General features: G+C 43.2%; 2 protein-coding genes across 7 annotated transcripts; both read left to right on the top strand.

Moving 5' to 3' along the window:
- The first annotated feature begins 220 nt into the window (after positions 1–220).
- On the top strand, positions 221–23,517 carry LOC108603048 (E3 ubiquitin-protein ligase TRIP12). Of its 6 annotated transcripts, none has more exons than XM_017991469.2 (11): positions 221–309; positions 8,899–9,644; positions 10,090–11,220; positions 14,568–15,149; positions 15,880–15,975; positions 16,389–19,349; positions 19,414–20,414; positions 20,486–22,294; positions 22,370–22,558; positions 22,622–22,823; positions 22,892–23,517. In XM_017991469.2, the coding sequence occupies exons 2-11, from the start codon at positions 9,128–9,130 to the stop codon at positions 23,347–23,349; spliced, it is 8,946 nt and encodes a 2,981-aa protein (XP_017846958.1). In that variant the 5' UTR covers positions 221–309; positions 8,899–9,127; the 3' UTR covers positions 23,350–23,517. The 6 variants fall into 6 exon arrangements, with proteins under 6 accessions (XP_017846958.1, XP_017846957.1, XP_017846961.1 ...); XM_017991468.2 differs by having other exon boundaries at positions 15,877–15,975; XM_017991472.1 differs by lacking the exon at positions 14,568–15,149 and having other exon boundaries at positions 22,892–23,516.
- Positions 223–3,769, top strand: LOC108603049 (checkpoint protein HUS1). Its single transcript, XM_017991474.1, has 2 exons — positions 223–309; positions 2,867–3,769. Exon 2 carries the CDS (start codon positions 2,891–2,893, stop codon positions 3,746–3,748), a length of 858 nt encoding a protein of 285 aa, XP_017846963.1. The 5' UTR covers positions 223–309; positions 2,867–2,890; the 3' UTR covers positions 3,749–3,769.

Raw genomic sequence — 23,517 nt, 5'->3', positions numbered from 1 at the left:
TTACATACATAAGAATCCTAAATAAATAATTAAACAATTTTGAAATAGTAGATTACAAATTATAATAATTAAAGATTAAAACACTTTAAATTGACATATATTTGAGAAATAGATGCTGAAAGTCTACAAGCAAATACAAGTCATTACGAACAACACACTGTCATCCACCCGATGAATAAAAAGCAACAAAAAAAGAAAAGCCAACAACAATTCTGAGCGATTCGACATAACTTGCGTTCGTTACGTGTAGAAATTAATCAAAAAGTCTGTGAAAATTGTGCAAATCATTATAGGAAAAATAGTAAAAAGGTAAGTGCCACAATTGTGATTAATTTTGGCATGAAGTGAGTTATGTAAATGCAGTGCAAATTTAAATATTGTGTGTGTTTTCAATGCAGTGAGACACCAGCATAATTTTGCAGCTTGGTGCTCCGCTGGCCACTCAAACGAGACACATTCACAAACGTACATGCATATGTATGTACATGCGTATACATACATATTTGTATATTTCGTCGAATCAGCAGCCTCAGCAGCAGCAGCAGCGAGTGGCCTGTGTGTCTCATACACATACAGACAGAAAACAAAATGTCGACCATTAGCATTTTTCTTGATTACTTTTTTGGTGAATATTTAAAAACAATTGCCTAAAAACATAACTGCATGGAGTTGTGTGTGTGTATTGGCCATATAAAAATGCAACTATTGTCACTTGTTCTGTGATCTAAGCGCTGCGGTAATGTGAAACAGTGTGAGGTTAAATGTGTGGATATTGATTTTTACAAAAAAATTTTTAAATGAAGTAGCATTTTTACTTAGTTTAGCCACAGCCTTTAAATTTTGAAAGTATAACTAAGAAATCAATCAAGTCTTTGAATTCGAAAATTTTATTCTTCAATTGATCAACGTTGCCAGTGTAGGGTACTTTATCAAGTTACATAGTACATGTATGCATACATACACTTGTCTGTGCTTAATTCTATTTTGAATATATTTGTGTATTTGTTTTGAATGATGCACAAGCATCTTGTTTAGTATATACAGACATATTTACTTTCTCTTTTATTTATGCACAATAAACTGCAGCTTAAAGCGTGACTACATCTGTGTATGGAAGTCTAAACTAAGTATGCATGGATGTGTGTGCCCCCCGAGTGAAGTTTAGCATAATATTATAATATAAAGCATATCAGCATTTATTTTATGGATATTTAATTTTTCTTAGCTATTATGGTCTTTTGTTTGAATTGTTTTATTGTTGTTATACGATGATAATTATAGTTGAAATGCATTGAGTTGCTTTGAAAGGTTTTTTGTGTGAAGTTTTGCGACCAATTGTATTTATGTATGTATTATACGTACATACATATGTATCTAGTATTCTTTACACATTATTATGAAATGCAAACACATGTTTGTAGTGACGTCATAGACATTTAATTTGAATTTTATGTGGATTTTTAGGGAACGTGCAAAATGCACAGATTAAAACTCAAGGTTAAAAGTGAACACATAATTTGGCTTGTATGCTTCTTACAGCACCACGATTAAAAAATTGTTCTTATAAATAAATTAAAAATAATTGATATCAATATTAAAAACAGAAAGTTTATAATGTTAGTCGAAAAACTTTAAAATTTGTGTTTTCTAATCAAAAATTTTATGTACATATATTATAATAATTTCGTTTTTTTTTCTCAAACAAATAATTTATTTTGAACTTAAATTACTGCTAGGTAATACAAGACAAAGGTTAAGCTCGCAGAACAATTGTTTCTTTGTATGTATATATGTATTTCACAGAATTCTGTGGCTTCCTTAGTATCAACTTAAATAAAACTGCATTCTATTTTGAGAGCATTAATTTGGTTGAAAACGAACTGTAAATTATATTCGATGCCAGGTGGCAACGCTGCTATCACAAATACAATTCAACCTTGAAAGTTGATTGAACTGCAAAAAGGAAAATATTTTGACCCCGGGTCCCCAATGCAAACACAGTCTTCAACAGGCCAGTCAATTGCATGCCGTCTACGGACTGGAAGTCGTCGTATATACATATACATAATTTGATTTCCGTTGCCAGTATGTAAAAAGAAAGAATGAGAGCGAGAAGTTGGTAGGCTGCTCTGTTTCCCGTCCTTAAACAACAGCACCATGCCTTTCATTTTTCTACGCCCTCTTGACAGTGCAGTACGAATACAAATGAAAAAAATCCTGTTGTATGGGCAGTCTGACTACGACGACTTTGTTTGTGTGTGTGTAAATTGGTATTGGTGTATTTCATTTACTTTGCGCTCTCCACGTTGTTTCGCCTGCTTGGGAACCCAAAACACAAACTCAAACTTGCTCTGCGCGCTTTGTCTGCTCATCGCCTGGCTGACTTCTCTTTAAATGTGTATATGTATATGTGCATTTGTATGTGTATTTGTATTTGTGTACATTGAACTCTTTGGTTCCTCCTATCCTATTCCTGGAGTTCCATTCTCGAATTGCAAGTCTGTCACGTTCTGCATTTTATTTTCTTCTCTGCTGCGGGCGCTTAAGATACGCTATTCTAAATATAAAAAGAAAATTCGAAAGTATATGGAGGCAATGGAATGAACATTCGTAGACTTTCTTGTTGTGATTTATATTTTGGGTCTATAAAAAACTATACATATTTTTTTAATAATACCAGAATTATTTTTAATCCAAGTGGTTTATTTTAAATCATAAAAGTAGAGTTTCCAAACGTCGTTGTAGCTTATTTTCGTTTACCTGCTTGGCCTTATGCCTGAAGGTTTTTTTTTTTTGGCAGCCAACGTTTGATTTTTTTGCTTTTCTTTTTCTCTTCGGTTTTTGTGTGCCCTGCTCTTGGCTGCAGAGAGCAAACTCAATTTGACTGGCAATGAAGTTCCGTGCCCAGATACAGGATGCTCTTTATATGCGTGAATTCCAAGGCATAATTGCCACGCTGTCCAAACTGGCAAAGGACTGCGTAATGATACTGGGACGGGAGCGCTTACATTTTATAGTAAACGAAGAGCATAGCTCAACATCTGCGCCGCTTGTCTGGATTACGATAGCGGCCAGAGATTACTTTCCGGAATACAAAATGACGCCGGCACGCGATGATCAGGAGTTCATAGTATTGGCCATGTCCGCATCGCATTTAAATCGTGCATTTGCTGCGCTTCGTTCTGGTGGCAGTAGTACCGTACTGAGCTGTAAAATGAAACTTCAAATGATTCAATTTCCTTGCCTTTCGGTCATCGCTACTGTAACATCGCCTAGCTCTGCCGAGCCGCGTGAAGTGGTGCACGATGTACCTGTTGCCATAATACCTGCCAGCGATTGGTCCGCCTATATGTTGCCCAAAGTGCCCTCAGCTCAATTTGTGCTCTGCCTGTCTTCGATGCGACTGCTGCGTAGTTTGATTGACAAGCTGAAGAATATATCACCGAATCTCGTATTTCATGGCAGCGCCGCAGGCGAGCTTAATTTAGTTGCCGAATCTGACATGGCAACAATTACCACACGCTTTAAGCGTCTGCTTCAAAGTATGGCTGCCACTGAGACACCGTCCACTGTGACGGAGAGCTCCTGCTCTGTGGACTCACGTAAAACGAGCGCTTTCTTTAATGCGCTCCAACTTCCAAACGAGGAGCTGAATATTGGCATAGATAACGAACACTGCATACATTTGCAGCTGGATATACGTGAAAATGTCATACTACATTCCATTTTACCAGCTGTATGCATTTAAATAAAATTATATTAAATAAATGTCATCGATATATTAATATATCGATACTTCAACTTGGAGGAAAAATCATCATCGATAAGCGAAAGTTTATTTAAATTTGCGTTTATGTTGTGCTCGTTCTCTGCTGGTTCGCCCCAATTTGGCAGCAGCGACGCGACGACGACGTTTGCTGCGCAGGCCGTGGCCTCTTTTTCTCGTTGCAGCGATAAATGCACATACATACATACAAACATCCATATTGGTGTGCATGTTGTTTGTTTGCATATTTATTGTGTATTTTGTAGTTACTGGTTTTACAACCTTCTCATCTGTTTGCTCACAATTGCAATTGAATTGTTGTTGATTTTTGTTGTTGTTGTTGTTGTTGCTGCCGCTGCTGTAACGTGCTGCATGTGCAGGTGAGTAGTTTTTTGTTCAACTAGGCCAGCAGAACGTCGTCGTCGGCAACGCTCTCGTATCGACGCTGCGTGGGCCGCTTAAATACAATCTCGTTGTGTAGTTTATGTACATACACATACATACATACATACATACATACATACAAATAATGTACACAGGTCAACAGCCATTTTGGGTTTTCGTTTTCACTCGACAGCCATAGATAATGCTTTGTATGTACATACATACATACATACGTATGTATGTATAAAGTGATGAAAAAATTAATTGTGTGTAGACCAGTGTTATCTTTGTTTAAATAAGTGGCGACCATTTTTATCAAACAAATGGCAGCCTTAGTCTACGTGGCGTACTGCTTTTATTATGTTTTGCGCCAACCACATGGTTTTCAATAAACTCGAATGTGTCATCGAACTTAACAGCTGTGCTTGAAGTCTTAGAAGGACTCGTCACACAAACATGCGATCAGCTGATCAGGTCAGAGCTGCTAATCGCTCACCGACAAACGTTGCTTCTCAAATACCAGCATGCAACGAGTGTTTGTCAACCCCTAAACACTCATTATGTCTCACTCTCTCAGTAACTGCGGCCATTTTGAGTGATTTTGTGTGGCAAAGAAATCAGATTTTTGTTTCATATAATTTTTAAGATTTTGCATTTGTATATTATTTAGTCAGTTTGTGGAATTGACAATTTTATTTTGATTTGTGTTTTTCGTTTTCTAAATGATAAAGTGCAGTGCACTTTAGCTTTAAAAAGTGGCGAACAGGCTTGGTCTGTTGACCTCATTGCCATTAAACAACAAGGGTTGAGTGACCTGCTTAGCGGAAAAATGAGAGTATCTATTTATTCGTTGAATACATATTTCGTTCCCGCTAAGTACTATATGAAATTGTTTAGATATTGACTTTGAAATAATTTATATTTTGAATACATATGTATGTACATATTCCATTTGCTGAAATTTAAGTACTAATCGCCCTTGCTTATGTGATTTGTGTGTGTGTGTTTCTGTTTGACTCAAGTACATGTTCTCTCACCTGACTCAGTCTGGTATTCACTCTCTTTGCTCTTTGCTTGCCAGTTGCTGTTGACGTTCACAGTCGCGATTTAGTCTTGAGTTTGAGTGCGTGCACAGCTAAACAAAGTTCGTGCTGTTAAGGCAAACCATTTATATTTATTTTTTATATACACATTTATCTGTGTGTGCTAGTATATAATATACAAAAAAACATAGTGATGGCAATTTAGGTGGAGTGAATTTATATAATCTATTAGTAATTATTAAACAGCACTGCAAAAATTGTTTAAAACAAAAACCTTGCTTCTGTGCATGTGTATGTTTATTCTTTGCTTTTCTGTTCTTTCATTTATTTTGTTTTCGTTATGTGCACACGTTTTGTCCAATGTGTGTTAGTGTGTGCGAGATTGGGGCTGTTTATGTGTGTTGGTGTATGTATAAGTTCAGTCGTCATGCGCTCGCCCTCGTGCGCTCTCTTTCATGCATATGACAAGCCATGCATTGAACAGCAATGTTGACGTTGACTTCGTCGTTGTTCCTCTGCTGCGCTCATTGCTCTGCTCCCTTTTACATTTACGTTTCCATGCAGTGTAGTGTAGCTGTAGCTGGAAATCGACAGTATTAGTATCAACGTCGTCAGAGGAAGAGTAAATTTTTTTAGGGAACAATGTAATATTGTTAAACTTAAAAAGTTTGTGTAAATTCACTTCACTAATTAATGTTGTGTTATGAGAAATACTTAACTAGATATGGTTGTTTTACGTAGACTATTTACTGTATAAATTCGATGTGTGTGTGTGTGTGTTTGTATATATAGTGGTATATAAGAAATATCTTTGTCTGTAGGCGAGAACGACATGCGTATATATGTATACATACATACATGGATGTGTATGCATATGTAAAGAGTTGCTAACAGCAACATACATATTTACAAATGCATATGTATGTATATAGCTAAGTCTGTACATGTCATGTGTACATCATCGACCTCTTTTCTTTGCACTAAATTCTACAATACTTTTGCAACAAGTAGTGCTGCTGACTTGAGCAGCTGTAATATAATTTAATTTTTGTAAATAACTAAGAGTATTACTAATTTACAAGCATTATTTAACAATAAAAATGGCAAGACCTTTTCTTAATTGTTGCATGCGTGTAATTACAGTTTTGCATGCTTTTTAGGTCTAGGGGCTTATTGCGTTTTTCACCATTTGGCTTAACTGCGTCACAGCGCAAAAATGTTTGTTAAGTGCGCGGCTACACGAATATTTCCAATGCAATTTATACTTTACGCTTAAGTTGCCACAGCGACTGTAAAAAAATGCCCTTTTATTGTATAGAGAGCAGCCAGTCCAAAATCAGCCTGTAGAAAGCGCACACGCACACACACACACACACCCCACTTTGGTATTGTTCTCTTTCTTGTGCTCATATTGCCTCTCGCTAGCTCTGGCTCAGCTGTGCGTAGGCCACAAAAATGTAGTTTCGTAATAATAGAAAATTGAGAAGAAAGAAACAGCGTAAACAGAAAGTAACTAAAAAGCTTGACAGGGAAAATTTGTTGGCAGAGCCGTTACTTTTGTTTGTATGTTTATGTGCATGGTTGCAACTCTCCTATCTATGCTCTACTGACTTTACAACAAATTATTCAAATAAACTTTACATATGCTGCTGCGTGTCTTAAGTGGGGGGCGTACAAACGTCAAATGGGATGGGATGGGAGAGAGATGGTGAGAGTTAGGGTGAGAAAACTAAACACGCACAAAAATTGTTATCAATTATGCTCTGGCATACATTCATACGAATGTACATACATACATACATACATTTATTTATGTGCTGAATGTTTGAGCATATGGGCCCTTCACAATTTCAATTGCTGTTGATAATAAAGTAGCGACAACGCAATCAGTTGAATGCCATACCATATGTTGAAGTTGCCACACGCAAAGAAAACGCTTGCACACAAGTATGATTGTAAGTTTCTGTTTTTATACATACATATGTACATATATACATATGTAAGTATAAACATTTATAAGGCGCTGCTGCTTGTGCGGCCTCGCACATTTTTTGTTGTGCTTTTTGGTGTGAAAAACTTGTGGCTAGCGATACATTGCAATGTACATCTAATTTTCATTCAACATTAACTTGGGCATCAGAATTTGTAGCTAGTTTCATTTTTTAACGGCCTTGAACTCAATTTTTTTGTGTTTCTGTTGTCATTTTAAAGTTGTAATTGACATTTGGCCGTATTCGTTTTTGCATTCGTGTCATATTTGAGCTTCTGCCAAACATAGACGACAGCTGCTGCTGCTGCTGCTACATGAGGGGGGTGGTACCTACGTATACACATACACATGCATATACATATATGTAAGTGTGTATCTATACATACGTAAATAAATACTACGCATTTATTTTTGTAAGTGTTGCTGCTGCTGGCAGCACGTTGCAAAGGGCGCCTTCGACGCCAACACGTTGTGCTGATGCGTTGTTGCCTTTGCTAGTTTTTCTTTTCGATCTTTTGTTTGTCGTTTGTATGTATGAGCTTATTGTATTTTTATATGCACGCGTTGCTTATAAATGTATGTATGGTGCCCGCAGTGAAACAAGCATGACAAGTCACCTATACGCTCGGCAGAGACTACGAACTCGTTGCTCACTTACATATATGTATCTATGTATACAGAAACAACACACACACACACAAACGTACACAATTACATACATAGGAAGAAGGGGCACACAGCTAACAGCGCTGATTACGAAAAGCAAAATATAAACAAAACGGCCGAGAACAGCTGATTAGCAGCTCAGCATGTGCGCAGCGCCTCTCTTTATGTAAGCAGTGTGCGTGTGTGTATGACGCGTCTCGTTGTAAAGTATTTTCCGCTCAAAACAAGTCACTCAGACTCAGCGACATGTGAGCACAATATACTCGCTCACTTTTTTCTGCTCTCGCTCTCTCGTGCACGTGTTGTTCGAACGTCTGCGAACAGCTGTTAATTTATTTACATCTTTTTAAGCATGTATGTATGTATGAGTGAGTTTAATGCGCACATATGTTAAGAAAATGCGCTCAATATTTTAGTAGTGTTCTTGGTGGTGGTGTATTTTTTGTATTTGGTCAACAATTTTGATTTCTACCTCATGGCTGTCTAGCTTGTATTTTTCTTTTCTGCATGCATCTGGGTACCTGTCTTTGAACTCAACAGGGGCAGAAAACAAAAAATCTGTCTTCCTACCCTTGTGCGTTTTCTATTATAAAGCAGCGGCCGGTTCTTTGTCACTTCATTTCCCACATTCATAGTCATTGGCAGTCATGTTCTTTTGGCCTGCGCACATACAACATCCCTATATACTACATGCACATGCATGTACCTAGCGCCGTTTTTATAAGTATTTCCTGTTTTGCGTTTCAAGCATTTTTCAGTTAGTCGTTGTAGACACATGTATACGAACGTACGTACGTGGGTATTTAAATATGCAGCAAATGCATTAATGAGAAGCAGTTAAAATAAATGATAATTTTTAGAGGTGCGACAAGTGCAGCCAACTTAATAAATATAAAATTGCTTGCTCGATAATCAACAATCGACGCATGCATTGCAATCGACGTCACCTCGCCACCTCATGTTAAAAATAATACATTAATACAAGTGTTAAACAGTTTCAAAAGTAATTTATATGTAATTCATTCTTTATTCATATTTTATAATTGCAGCTCACAACTTCTGCACGACGAACAATAAAGCGAACGCATTAACTCAGAATCGTGAATGAAAAGCAAAAAATAAAATTGAATAACAAAAATCGAAAGTGCAAACATAATTTCATGAACGTTGGCATAATAGAATTAAGGGAGAAAAGCACAATTCACAATTGGATAACAATTACTGTGAGATATTTGGCATGTTAAGTGTGTTCGATGCCAGTGCGGTTAAGTGTCGTCTATGGCCGAGTCCGTTAAAAGTCAAACGCTCTCTGCATTGACGGAGGGGCAGCACGACGGTAGTATCACAACAACAACGTTAACAAGCAATACACAACGTGCCCGAAATAGTAAATTTAAGAACGTAGCGCATAAAAAACGTAGCACAACAACAGCAGCAGCAACAACAACAACAACAACAATTAGTCCTGCTGCTGCCGCATCCTCCATCACAGCAAACGTACGTCGTTCCCGGGGCAAGGGGCAGAACCCATCAACAGAAACCCATACTACAACAAATAAACATAATTATACTAAGAACAACAACAACAACAGCAGCAGCAGCAAGGAAACAGTCGCACAAACTCATCGACGTTCTGCTGCATTTGGCTCTATAAACAATTCACCCGCATACTCTCCGAACTCTAACGACTCGTCCTTATCGCCGGGCAGTCGCAAGCGTCAACATCAGCTCAGCAATAACAACAACAACAACAACAGTAATAGCAACAACAACAACGAGCGCAGCAACAATCATTGTAAGTAGAAAACTTAAAAACGTTGCTCGATAAGAATATCGAGAATTGTCGTGTATCTATCGATAGGTTTCTGTTTTCTAACTTGTAAACACTGTGCTTTGATAAATGTCAAATTTTTTGTGATTTTTTGCTGTCGGTCATCCTGCTTTTTTTTCGTTCTGTCTAAATTCAAAGCGTGTTCACCACCAATGCCACATCTTTCAAAATAAAAAAGGAAAATTGAACAAATTTTTATGAAAATAAAAGTATATAAACAGCAACGTAAAGTCAAAGCCAAAATATATACACTCTCTATTTTAATTTTTGTGTTTTTCTGTTTTACATTAATTTGTTCAATTTTGGTTTTTTCAATCAAATTTTTAACAAGTTGTCACATTCTCAAACCATAAAAATACATTTTGAACCACACGTAAATAAAGATTTATTGTTGTCATGTCATTTACAGCTGCGCCCGGTGGAGATCAGTACGTGGAGCTAAATTCACCGCTAAAGAAGCGTCGTGTGCAGCAGCAGCAGCAGCAGCAGCACCAACCGCAGCCGCTGACGTCAGCCAAAGACGTAGATACAAATAAAAGGTCAACAGCAGCTATTGCAGCGGCGACAAACGCTGAGGTAACAACACCACGTCAGGCATCTGGTGGTGACTGCGTTGCGCAGCGCACACGCTCTAAGACCTTAACACCCGAGGAGTTGCCCTGCACCAGCAGCGCAGCAGCAGCACGTCACAACAGCCACAAGCAACAGCTGCAGGCGGCGGCATTAGAGAGCAGCAGCAGCAATTGCAATCACGTTATTGGAGTGACGCCTCAGCGCGGCGCAGCTGCACGCGCCGCAGCAGCAGCAAGTACTACACGTAACAACAACAATAGCAACAGCAGCAGTAGCAGCAATCTGCTTAATTATTATCGTAAGACGCGCAAGGTCAGTCATACACGTGCCAAGCCTACCACATCAGCATCCACAACAACATCAGAACGTCTCGAGGACTCTTGCAAAAAAAGTGAGAGCAACAACACCCGCCTGCAAGCCAGCAGCTCATCAGTGATTGCAGCTGCGGCAGTCATAGAGACGAATAGCAACGTTTCTATAAAGCGTCTGGACAAAAAGACCAACAGCAACAAGAACAGCAAATATCGCAAAAGCTTGCGCAACTATCAGCAACAGGTGATACCCAAAACCGACGGGGCAACAACTGCAGTTGTATCTGGCGCAGCCGAGGAGAGCACAGAATACGGCGCCGAGCATTCACTACGGTCATCGTCGGAGGCCGAGGCAAATAGCCTAGACGCCAACAACGATAGTGTGCCCGTCGAAGGCAACGCCCACTCGGACGTTGAAGCTGACGAGGACGAGCAGGACGAAGACGAGCAAGAGGAAGAAGCCGAAGGGGAGGAGGTGGGCTTTTTCGAAATTGTAAACTCTGTTGAGGACGCTCAAATCGTTGCCGAAGAAGACGAATTGAGCGAGGAGGAAGACGTCGACGACGAGGACGACGATCTTGAAGAAGATTTTGACGAAGAAGAAGAGGAGCTCTCCGAGGGTGAATTTGCGGAACATATTATTGGTGAACTTGGTGGTGAGTTCTTTTTGCTATATCATTTAAAATTACCACAAGGCACGCGATAAACCTATTGTTTATTATAATTTCTAAAATTATTTTAACACAAACGCAGTTACTTTGTGCTATATATCTAAATTATATTTATAGACTTAACATAACTGTTATTTGCAAAAATGTAGTTCTTGAACATTTTTTTTATTCAATTTAACTCTTGTTTTTAATATTGTATGTAGCTTTATTTTTCTAAGGATTTTCATTCTTATTTCCTGAATTTCCCCTTAAAATGTTTTTAATTTACTGGCAAACAGTGTTACCACACTAAATGTTTTTGTACTCATGCTCACTTTGATAAGTGTGCGAATTTCTTATCAGCAAAAAAAAAAAAACAAACAGTCATTTTCAACAATTCTTCTTTTGTGATTTGTCACTTTACACACACAAACACACACACACACATACATTCATACATACAGTTTGTACATGTGTATGTGCTGGCTATGTATTATATATTTAATTGTTTTGTTGATAAAAAAAGAAGCAACATTCGCAAAATGCCAACGCACTGAAAAGCCAACGGCAGTCGAAACTTTTACGTCGTGCTGTTTAAAACGCAAAATCTTGAAAATCACATACATACAATACACATTTGAAAAGAGAAACTAACTATAATAAGAACAAGCTGCATGTAAATATTATTTAAATTTCAAATGTACATTTTAAATAAGCTACTAAAGAGTGTACTTATAAAATTTATAACTCAACGATCCCAAAGCTGCGATGCTCTGTGCTGTCACCTCTGCTTTCGAAATTAATAATTCATTCATACGATTGAGCCCTCACAACTTACTACTCAACCACCCAACCACCCCCCACCCACCCACTGCGCACCCCAGCAATAAGTTTGCAATTCTCAAATGCTCGCTCTCACTCATACGCCCACAAACTGCAACAATTTATTGATTAATCACATTTACACATTGATTTTTATACCTTGTACTCATTTATGTAACAAAAGCTGTCGATGTTTATATTTCCTGCATACACACGTCCAAATCTGTCCAAAAATTTTATTTGAACTATAAAAGTAAAACCTGTAAAAATATTTGTATCATGCGTGTGTGTGTGTGTGTGTCAAAGGACTACAGAGTATAACAATGTCCAGTTTACTCGACTGTACGGCTCCCTCCCCTTTCATGCGATCAATCATAATTTGTATATTATGTATGTATGTGTATGTAGAAGCATCCATTCCGAATTTAATTTCCCCTCTTAAAGTATTCACTTATATTTATTTTTCTTTGTTAGAGATTTTAGTTTCTATAATAACAACAGAGTGAAATTTAAAATTTGAGTTTTGATTGAAGGTTTGAATTTAATTTGCACGTTGTTGTTGTTGCTGGTGCTCAAAATTTTATTGTTTTATTTATAGTTTATAGTAATGTTAATGCCAGAAAGACAAGACAAAACTATTTATACATACATCTAAAGATACAAATATAAATAAATTTCTTCAATGCATAGAACAATTAATAATTTTAATTGTATATGCGACAAATATTTCATTGCTGATGCCTTGTGTTGTTGATGATGATGATGATGATGATAATGATGATGTTGTTGTTTTTGTGCAAAATACATAATAAAAAATCACTAACTAATTGATATAAGCATATGTAAAGCGACGTTGCAGTGTGTTTGTGTGTGTGTGTGTGTGTGTGCACTAGAAGAGCAAGACCGATAATCTGAGAATGAAAGGGAGCGAGCAAAGGGAGTAAAGTAAATAGCAGCAGTGGCAGCAGCAGCAACAGCAAGAACAACAACAACAACGACAGTTATTAGCAGCAGCAGCAGCAACAACAACAGCAACAACAACAACAGAAGGGCAGCAACAAACAATCTAATATGTAAACAAACTGCAGACAACGAGAACAGCAGCAACAGTCATAGTAACAACAAAAATAATAACCAATTATTTATATAAAAAGCAGCAACTATTGTATTTGTAAGCTTGCGTGCGTGTGTGTATGTGTCTTCATTTATACTACACACATACATAAATAGTTTAGCGTCGAGTACCGAGCAGCAGCAGCAGCAACAGCTATAACAGCAGCAGCAACCAGAGTAATAACAACAAGAACAACAACAACAACAAACAGCAGCAGCAGCAGCAACATCATCATTGTCAGCGACAGCGTCCCGCAGAGATTTAAATCCTATTCACTCACACCTAACTTTTTCCAAATTACCCCACAACTACTCCTATATCTTAAATTTCGAAACTATTACCTATTCCTAGAACTAGCAAGAGAACACTGCGCTCTTAATTTTCTTTGCATTACATTACAAAAACAAATAGCAACAACAACAAAAACACCCACAACAAAGAACTAACGTAGTAGTGTAGCTGCAAGCAATAACCCAAAAACAAAAAAAAAAAAACAAAAAAAGCAAAAACAAAGCTGTTTAACTGTTGTCTCCCACTACTCTACCCCCCTCTATTTGCTGCCCGAACAACAACAACAACAACAACAACAACAACAACCACAACAACGACTGATCAACAACTAAAGGTACGCCGCACTCAAATCGCAGCAAACGCAACACGGCCAGCGCCAGCAATAAATTTACACCAACTTTAAGCAACCACAACAACAACAATAATAATAGTAGAAAGCAGAACAACAACACGCTGGCAACAAACTCCTCAAACGCTGCACCGACTGCGTCGGCAACAGCAACTCCAGCAGCAATACAAACACCAGCCGTTGCAGCAGCTGCTGTTGCAGTCTCAACAACACCAACAACGTCCGGCTATCATCGCGCCGCCCCCCATACTGGCCAACATATTGGCGGCGGGGGGGCACGTGGCACACGCAGCACTGCTGCAACACCCGCGTCGGTTGTTTCTGGCATTGTTGATTACAGCTTGCTGTCCACAGCGCCGCCGCCAGGAGCACACATGACGACTCCTTACATTCAGCAGCAGCAGCAACAGCATAACCAACAGCCGGCAACATTGCAGCAACAGCAACTGTTACCGGCCCATTTTACTGCTGCACACTTGTCCTCATTTGTAACGCCCACAGTGCCAGCGCCGCAACATTATCAGGCTGCTGCGTATTTTACACAACAGCAGCCACAACCACAGCATCATCATCAACAGCAGCAGCAGCAGCATCATCATCAGCAACAACAACAACACCACCACCACCAACAACAACAACAACAACAGCAACACCACCCGCATTATTATCATAGTCGCGCTGCTGCTGTTGCTGTGCTCAATCTGCAACAGCAGCAGCAGCAATCACAACAACAACAACAACAACAACAACAACAAGCACATCATTTCAACTCCACAGGACCACGAACAGCGCCGCCTATTATCTATCAACAGCAGCGTTACGCGGCAGCAACATTTGTACCACCACAATCCCAGCAGCAACACCAGCAACAGACATCCTACACAGCGCAGCAACAACATTCATCACTGCGCCGCAGCTCACGTGGCAAAACGGGTTCCTGTGTGAGTTCAGCAGGAGGCGCACAGCAGCAGCAGCAACAACATCATTTGCAACAACAACATCAACTAGCATCAGCAGCTGGAGTTGTAGTTGCACCCGGCTCAGCTGCTGCTGCTGCAGCGGCGGCGGCGGCGGCCACATTACAGCAGCAACAGGTTCCGCCAAACCAATATCAATACCATCAGCAATTGGGCGGCAATACGGTTGTTGTTGCAGTGCGGCAGCAGCAGCAACAGGCTGTTCTACAGCAGCAGCAACAACAACTACACCAACACCAACACCCAGCGCTGCATCAGCAGCAGCAACGTGCAACAATTGTGCAGCCTGGCTTTTTATTCAGCTATCGCAGCGAACAGAATCACCATCACCAACCACAGCGGCAGCATCAACAGCCAGCCCATAAAGCGACGCATAGCAGTGGTAAGTGTGGCAAGCAAGCAAGTGGAGCGGACTCTGCATTTTATGTGTGTAGCGGAGTTTGTAAATGAGGAGGAGGATGTGGATGTGGATGTGGAAATGAGAGCGTCATAACTGTCGACTAAGCGCTTCGGCTAATATCATGCATACATCCATATGTATCACAAAGTTCCCAACAAACCCACCTTTCAGTTTAACATATTTTTTTTTTCATGAAGCCCTTACACAAACGCACGCAAGCACTTAGCAAAATTTTGACAAGGAATAGACGATAGATAGACTCGTTGTCCGTTCGTTTTTGTATATACATTTTAGAATTTCGTGTCCTGGTATTGGGTTTGATCAGTTATACCATATATATTCAGTTTGGTGTTGGGTCAAAAGTACACAAAGTTATTTTTGTTACTATCGACTGTCTAAAATCATTATGTCAATATTAACATATATCTAATATCGATAGTATCGATGACAGTCTTAAATAAATTGTTGTATAATCGCTCAAACACGCGCAACGCTTTTGCCATCTTAAACCCAATGCTCATCAAACTAGAAAAATTGTTTTAATTTTCTTTCCATTTCTTTCTCTTCGCTCGCTCCATTCATCTCTTGCTCTCGCTGTGTGTTGTGCATAAAAAAAAAAATGAAAACAACAACAACCAAACTCAATATAAATCAACATCTAATTGTCATGTAATGAAATGAACAAATCAAATTGAATTCTTCAATACAGCAGCTTCGGATGCTTTAACATATAGTTTGATGGCACAACAGCAACATCAACAAGCTCCAAATGGACCGCCGAATGCTGGTGGACAACAACTGACGTCAGGTAAAAAATCTGAGCATAAAAAATACACAAACGTATTTAAACATGCACGCGCTTCCACATGCATAGGCCATCCATACACACACACACACACACACACACACACACACATACATTTAAGCATTTTTAATTTTGATCATAATTTGCTAAAACATTAAACACATACAACGAACTCTCATACAATCATCTACAGGGTGACTCATCAGGTGGTGGCAGCACACAGACAAACAGACACACACACACACACACACACACACACAGCTTTAGTTTTAATCGTTGATTATTGTTAGCGCTCTTTCTCTCTTTCTATTTATTATTTACTCTTTACTGCACTTCTAATATAACTTGATTTGCTTATGGATTTGCATTTACTAATTTACGTATTTTGTCCATTTCTCATTGCGTCTCCGCTGTAGGTTCCAATTCTGCAAATTTGAGCATTGTAGCAGCCGCTCTAAGCGCCGCACGTGATTCGGTCCCTGCGGTCAACGTGAACGCGAGCAGCGCAGTGGGCGCCACAAGCAGCAGCAGTACGGGCAGCGGCGTCGGTGTCGGCGCCACGGCCAGCGCTAGCAGCAATGTAACTACAAATGCAACGGCTGCACAGCCATCGACAACAGCTGGAGCCGGATCAAGTGGAGTGGGTGGGACTAGCGCTGGTGCTGCTGCCGCCGCCGCCGCCGCTGCAGCTGCAGCTGATTCCGAGAGCGATGACAGTGAGGTGGGACGACTGCAGGCACTGCTTGAGGCACGCGGCCTGCCGCCACATTTATTTGGCGCACTGGGTCCACGGATGACGCACATACTTCATCGCACCATTGGCAACAGCAGCAGCTCCAAGGCAAATCAGCTGCTGCAAGGTCTGCAATCGCACGATGAATCCCAGCAGCTGCAGGCGGCCATCGAAATGGGCCAAATGCTGGTCATGGGCAATGAGGATACACTAGCGGGCTTCCCAGTGAAGCAAGTGGTGCCGGCCCTAATACAACTGCTGCGCATGGAACACAACTTTGATATCATGAACAATGCCTGCCGTGCCTTGGCCTACATGCTGGAGGCGCTTCCGCGCTCCGCGGGCACTGTGGTCGAAGCTGTGCCCGTGTTTCTGGAGAAGCTGCAGGTTATCCAATGCATGGACGTGGCAGAGCAGAGCTTAACTGCGCTCGAGATTCTCTCGCGCCGCCATAACAAGGCCATATTGCAAGCGAACGGGATTAGTGCCTGTCTCACGTACTTGGACTTCTTCTCGATTGTGGCTCAACGCGCCGCCCTGTCCATAACCGCCAACTGCTGCCAGAATATGCACGCCGAGGAGTTTCATTTCGTTTCGGAAAGTTTGCCGCAGCTGGCGCGCTTGCTCTCGCAGCAGGACAGGAAGTGCGTGGACAGCGTCTGCACTGCCTTTTGGCGTCTGGTGGAGAGCTTTCCGCATGATGGCAAGCGCTTGCAGCAGATTGCTAGTCCCGATCTGCTTAAGAACTGCCAGCAGCTGCTGGTGATGACTCCGCCCATACTCAACACGGGCACCTTCACCAACGTGGTGCGCATGCTCAGTCTGATGTGTGCCGCATGCCCGGACTTGGCCATCTCACTGCTGCGCAATGACATTTCAGCAACCTTGCTGTACTTGCTCACCGGCAATGCGGAGCCGGCGCCTGCTAGTGCCACGCATGTGGAACTGGTTACACGTCCGCCGCTGGAACTGCTGGAGCTGACGTGCTTGATTGGTGAGCTTATGCCCCGTCTGCCGCTGGATGGCATATTTGCTGTGGACGCGCTGTTGGATCGTCCAACGCTCAACACACAGGATCAGGTGCAGTGGCAATGGCGTGATGATCGCGGCGCCTGGCATAACTACTCCACCATTGATTCGCGTCTGATTGAGGCTGCGCATCAGAGCAGCGAGGATGAGATTAATCTGAGCACCTTGGGCCGCACCTACACGGTAGATTTCCATGCTATGCAGCAAATTAACGAGGATACGGGCACCACACGTCCTGTGCAGCGCAAGCTGAATCCCAACTATGTGGCACCCGCTACATCGGCCAATGCCAATGCCGGGCAGGATCTAAGCACAACTGGTGCTGCAGCAGCCGCTGCTGCGGCCGCCGCCGCTGCGGCCGTCGCTACCAGCTCCAACAATAACAACAACAATGCCAGCAGCACCAACTCCAATCAAGTCAAGCGCCGCCCTTCGCTGGATGCACGCATTGCCTGCTTGAAGGAGGAGCGCGGCTTGGCTGCCGATTTCATCAAACACATCTTTAATGTGCTCTACGAAGTCTATAGCTCCTCCGCCGGCCCCAATGTACGCTACAAGTGCCTGCGTGCGCTGCTGCGCATGGTCTACTATGCCACGCCGGAACTGCTCCGACAGGTGCTCAAATACCAACTGGTGTCCAGCCACATAGCCGGCATGCTGGGCAGCAATGATCTGCGTATTGTTGTGGGCGCACTGCAAATGGCTGAGATTCTAATGCGTCAACTGCCCGATGTATTTGGCACGCATTTTCGTCGTGAGGGCGTCATCTATCAGTTTACACAGTTGACCGATCCCAGCAATCCCATATGCTCTAATCCCTCACCCAAGCCTTTGTCCACGCCCACTGCCAATGCGGGTGGGTCACAAAGTGCACCCGCCTCGGCAAATAGTCTGCAAGTGAATCCTTTCTTCATGGACAATGTCACCGCACCCGCCACAGGCTCCAGCAGCGCCAGCGCCACACCCAGCAGCTCCAAGCATCAATCTTATAGCGTCAAGAGCTTCTCGCATGCCATGAATGCACTTACAGCCAGCGCCAATGCAGTAGCGAAGCAACAACAGCAGCCAGGAGCAGCTGCTGCTTCCTTGGACGTAGCTGCGGGCTACAACTACAGCAGCTCTGCTCCCGCCTCATCCTCAACAGCAGCAGCCGCAGCCGCGCCCAACAACACTTACTACGTAACCGCCAGTAGCACTACAGCTGGCACCGATCCGCGTCAATATCTGAACTTTCAACAGCCAGCAGTGCCACAATTGGACATGCAACAGCAACAGCAGCAGCAGCAGCAACAACAGTCGCCACAGCTTATGTACAATAATAGCAATCAAGCATCAGCTGCTAATTATCAACAGCAGCAGCACATGACTGCAGCCATTGCCTCGACCAGCGCTCAAGCAGCGAATAGTGGCGCCAGTGGCAATTGCACTCCCTCAGCTCTGCAGCACAAGATGACGGACATGCTTAAGCGGAAGGCACCGCCCAAGCGTAAATCACAGAGCAGCGGTCGCGCCAAGACCAGGCAGGAAGATGCAGCAGCAGCAGCTGCCAACACCAACAATAGCAACAACACCACAGCCAGTTCGGCTATGCATGAGCTGCTCAGTCGTGCAACTAGTAAGTTTCCACTTGCCACTATTTGTTATTTTGTTTGTTTGTTAACTGTTTGTTATTTTTCTAGGTTTGGGCAGCAGCTCTGGTGGACGCAACACGCCTGGATCGACCAGCGGTGCGACGGGCAATTCTAAGTCGCGTTTTAGTGCTGGCAACAACAACAGCAACACCGCAGGCGGTGGCAGCTCCACGAAATCCTCATTTTTGGCTTCGCTCAATCCTGCACGCTGGGGACGTCAGGCGTCGCATCATCATCACCATCAACAGCATGCGCAGCAGCAGCAACCGGGAGGACACCATAGCCTCAGCAAAGATGGCAGCAGCGCTGCTGCGGGCGGCGCCTGCTCCACGGGTGGCCTGGCCTTTGCCAGTTCGCAGCATGGCGCAACAGGCATGAGCGCCGCCGCTGTGGCTGCCAGCATTAACAAAAGCATATCGCATGCAAATCTTATGGCAGCTGCCAATCGTGAGCGTGCACGTCAATGGGTGCGTGAGCAGGCCATTGACTTTGTCAAGCGCTATACGGAGCAGGAGGCGCGACGCAATAAGCGCGAGCTGGAAAACGCAGGCGGCGCGACGTCCACTGCTGGTGGCTGCTCCGCATCGGCTGCCAGCGCTAGCACTTCCTTGTCCAGCACCAGCGTGCTAGAGCGCTTGTCCAGTATTTTGCTGAAGCTCAATGGCAGCTATCATGATTGTCTGGATGCCCTGTTGGAGCTGAAGACGATTTTGCTGGAGAGCGATATATCGCCGTTTGAGGTTAATCATTCGGGGCTAATCAAGGCCATGCTCAACTACATGACCAGCGAGTCGGGTCTGGTGGAGCGTGAAGCGCGTCTGCGCAGCTTTATGCATGTCTTTGCCGGCCTGCCGCTGGAGCCATTGCAGCAGAATGTTGGCCAGCTGCCCACCATTGAGCCGCTGGCTTTTGGCGCCTTTGTGGCCAAGCTGAATGGCTGTGTCACGCAGCTGGAACAGTTTCCCGTCAAGGTGCACGATTTTCAAGGCGGACCCGGCGGACGCAGTAATCAGAGTGCGTTGCGTTTCTTCAATACGCATCAGTTGAAGGTAGTTAACTAATCGCAATCTTAAATTTTATTTTATACTCATGATTTTTCTTTGTTCTCTTGCTTTTCCAGTGTAACCTGCAGCGTCATCCGCAGTGCAACAATTTGCGTCAGTGGAAGGGCGGCACTGTTAAGATCGACCCGCTAGCCATGGTGCAGGCCATCGAACGATATTTGGTGGTGCGTGGCTATGGAGGCATTCGCGCTGATTCGGATGAGGACAGCGAGGAAGATATGGATGACAATGTCGCAGCTGTAGTCATGACCCAATCGGGCTTCAAGCACAAGCTGCAGTTCCTCATTGGCGAGCATGTGCTGCCCTACAACATGACCGTGTACCAGGCTGTAAAGCAGTTCTCGCCGCTGGTCAATGAACAGCATGAAACCGACAATGAGTCGGAGATGCTGCTGGGCAATAGCAGCATCTGGGTGCAACAGCACACCATCTATTATCGTCCTGTGGAGGATGAGGCCCAACAGCATGCTGGTGCTTCGGCCAACAGCAGCAGCAGCAGTCTGCAGACACACAAGCAACAGCAGCAGTCGGGACATGGCAGCAATGCCACGTCAAGCTCATCGCAGACGGCCAACACCTCGTGCTCGTCCACATCCTCGTCGGCGGCAACGTCGAGTGGCAAAAAGTCGCACAAGTCAAGCCTCAAGTTTATGCGCAAGAAAACGGAGCTGTGGCATGAAGGGATTGCGCCCACTATGATGTCGCCTCTGAAGCCATTCCTCAGCAGCTGCATGCCCACGGATGTGGTCACTGTACTGGATGCTTCGCTAGATGCTTTGTGCATGCTGCGCGTGATTCATGCTCTCAATCGCCATTGGGAGCATCTTTATGGTTGTGTGGTGCGTCAGAATATTATTGCGCAGTCGGAGTTTGTGCATCCGAAAATCACAGCCAAGGCGAACCGTCAGCTGCAGGATCCCTTGGTTATTATGACAGGCAATCTGCCGCAGTGGCTGCCACAAATCGGCATGGCCTGTCCCTTCCTCTTTCCATTTGAGACGCGTCACTTGCTATTCTATGCCACGAGCTTTGATCGTGATCGCGCGTTGCAGCGTCTGTTAGACACCACGCCGGATCTAAATGCAGCCGAGTCGTCGGAACGTGTGGCGCCGCGTCTGGATCGACGCAAGCGTGCAATTTCGCGTGCCGAGCTACTTAAGCAGGCGGAGCACATACTGCAAGACTTTGGCAACTCCAAGGCACTGCTGGAAATACAATATGAAAATGAGGTTGGTACTGGCCTAGGACCCACTTTGGAGTTCTACGCGCTTGTCTCGGCAGAGCTGCAGCGCACTGATCTCGGCCTGTGGAATGGCAGCGATAGCTATCGCCAGAACTCGGCAACCATTGTGGATGTGGTCAAGTCCAGCAGCACCATTCTGCATATTGAGGATGCCTTGGAAACGGCCAGCGAGCAGCAGCAGCAGCCACAGCCACAGCCTACAGTGGCTGTGGTTAGCACCACCACAACGACAACCACACATCTTACCCGCTCCAGCAGTCGCACGCATGCCTTGCGCAATCAGCAACAGGAGCAGCCATCGCAGCAACAGCAACCACAAGTGGTGGAGCACAGCTCTTCCAGTGCTGGCTCCAATGATAATGCTTTAAATATGATAATTGCACAGCAGTTTAGTGATATGTCAGCCACAGCCACAGCTGATGGCAACCTCAATAGCAGCGCCATTGAACAACAAACAACTACAACAGTAACTGCCTCAAGCGTTAGCTATGTGAATGCAGCGCATGGTTTGTTCCCACTGCCGCTGGGCAAATCGTTCAAGCCATCGCAGATGAGCAAAACCAAGACCAAGTTCAAGTTTCTGGGCAAATTCATGGCCAAGGCGGTTATGGATAGTCGCATGGTAAGTAGAACACAACCGTAATCTAATTATAAGTTAGAAAAGTGCTTATTGATTAATTAATGTTGCCGTCTGCAGTTGGATTTGCCTTTTTCATTGCCATTCTACCGCTGGCTGGTCAGCGAAGAGCATTCAATTGGCCTGGCCGATTTATTGCGCGTTGCGCCCGAAGTACAGAATACGCTGGTGCGTCTGCAAGATGCAGTGCGTCAGCGTGAGTACATACAAACTGATCCCAACATGGACGCCATGGAAAAGAAGGAAAAGGTAAGAGCACTACTCAAATGAACTTTTGTATCATTTGGTAAAATCGCTTCGCTTGCGTTGTAGATGGAGCTGCTGGATTTGGATGGTTGCCCTATAGCCGATTTGGGCTTGGACTTTGTTTTGCCCGGACATGCCAATATTGAACTATGCCGTGGTGGTCGTGATACGCCCGTAACCGTGCATAACTTGCATCAGTACATCTCGTTAGTCACCTACTGGTTCCTGATTGAGGGCGTACAAAAACAATTCGAGTCGCTGCGCGAGGGTAACTATCTCAAGAAATTAATTCAAACAAAATGTTATTATTTGTTTTTTCTTTGTTTTTTTTTATAGGCTTTGATTCAGTGTTTCCCATATCTCGCCTGCGCATGTTCTACCCGGAGGAGTTGGAGTACGTATTTTGTGGCTCGGGCAGCGAACAGCATCAGCGCTGGGATCTCAAAATGCTGCAGGACAGTTGTCGCACCGATCACGGCTTTCATCAGGAATCTCAGGCCATACAATATCTATACGAGATACTTACCTCTTATAATCGTGATGAGCAGCGCGCATTTTTGCAGTTTGTGACTGGATCGCCGCGTTTGCCAACGGGCGGCTTTAAGTCGCTCACTCCGCCACTGACCATTGTGCGCAAGACATTCGATGGCAATCAAAATCCCAATGATTATTTACCATCTGTGATGACCTGTGTCAACTATCTAAAGTTGCCGGACTACTCCAGTCGTGATGTGATGCGGCAGAAACTGAAAGTGGCTGCTAACGAGGGCAGCATGTCCTTCCATCTGTCTTAAAAAAGAAAGGAAAAAACTAAATATAACTATATATCTATATATATACATATATACCATGCAATCCATAAATGCCTATATTCTATCAGTCTATAGATTAACAGACAGACAAACTGCAGCAATAACAAAAACCATCACAGGAGAAAAAAAAATAGCTTCTAATTAATTTTG

The sequence above is a fragment of the Drosophila busckii genome, chromosome 3R (genome assembly GCF_011750605.1).
Source record: "Drosophila busckii strain San Diego stock center, stock number 13000-0081.31 chromosome 3R, ASM1175060v1, whole genome shotgun sequence".
Classification (NCBI taxonomy): Eukaryota; Metazoa; Arthropoda; class Insecta; order Diptera; family Drosophilidae; genus Drosophila; species Drosophila busckii.
This window is presented reverse-complemented; position numbering and strand designations above follow the sequence as displayed.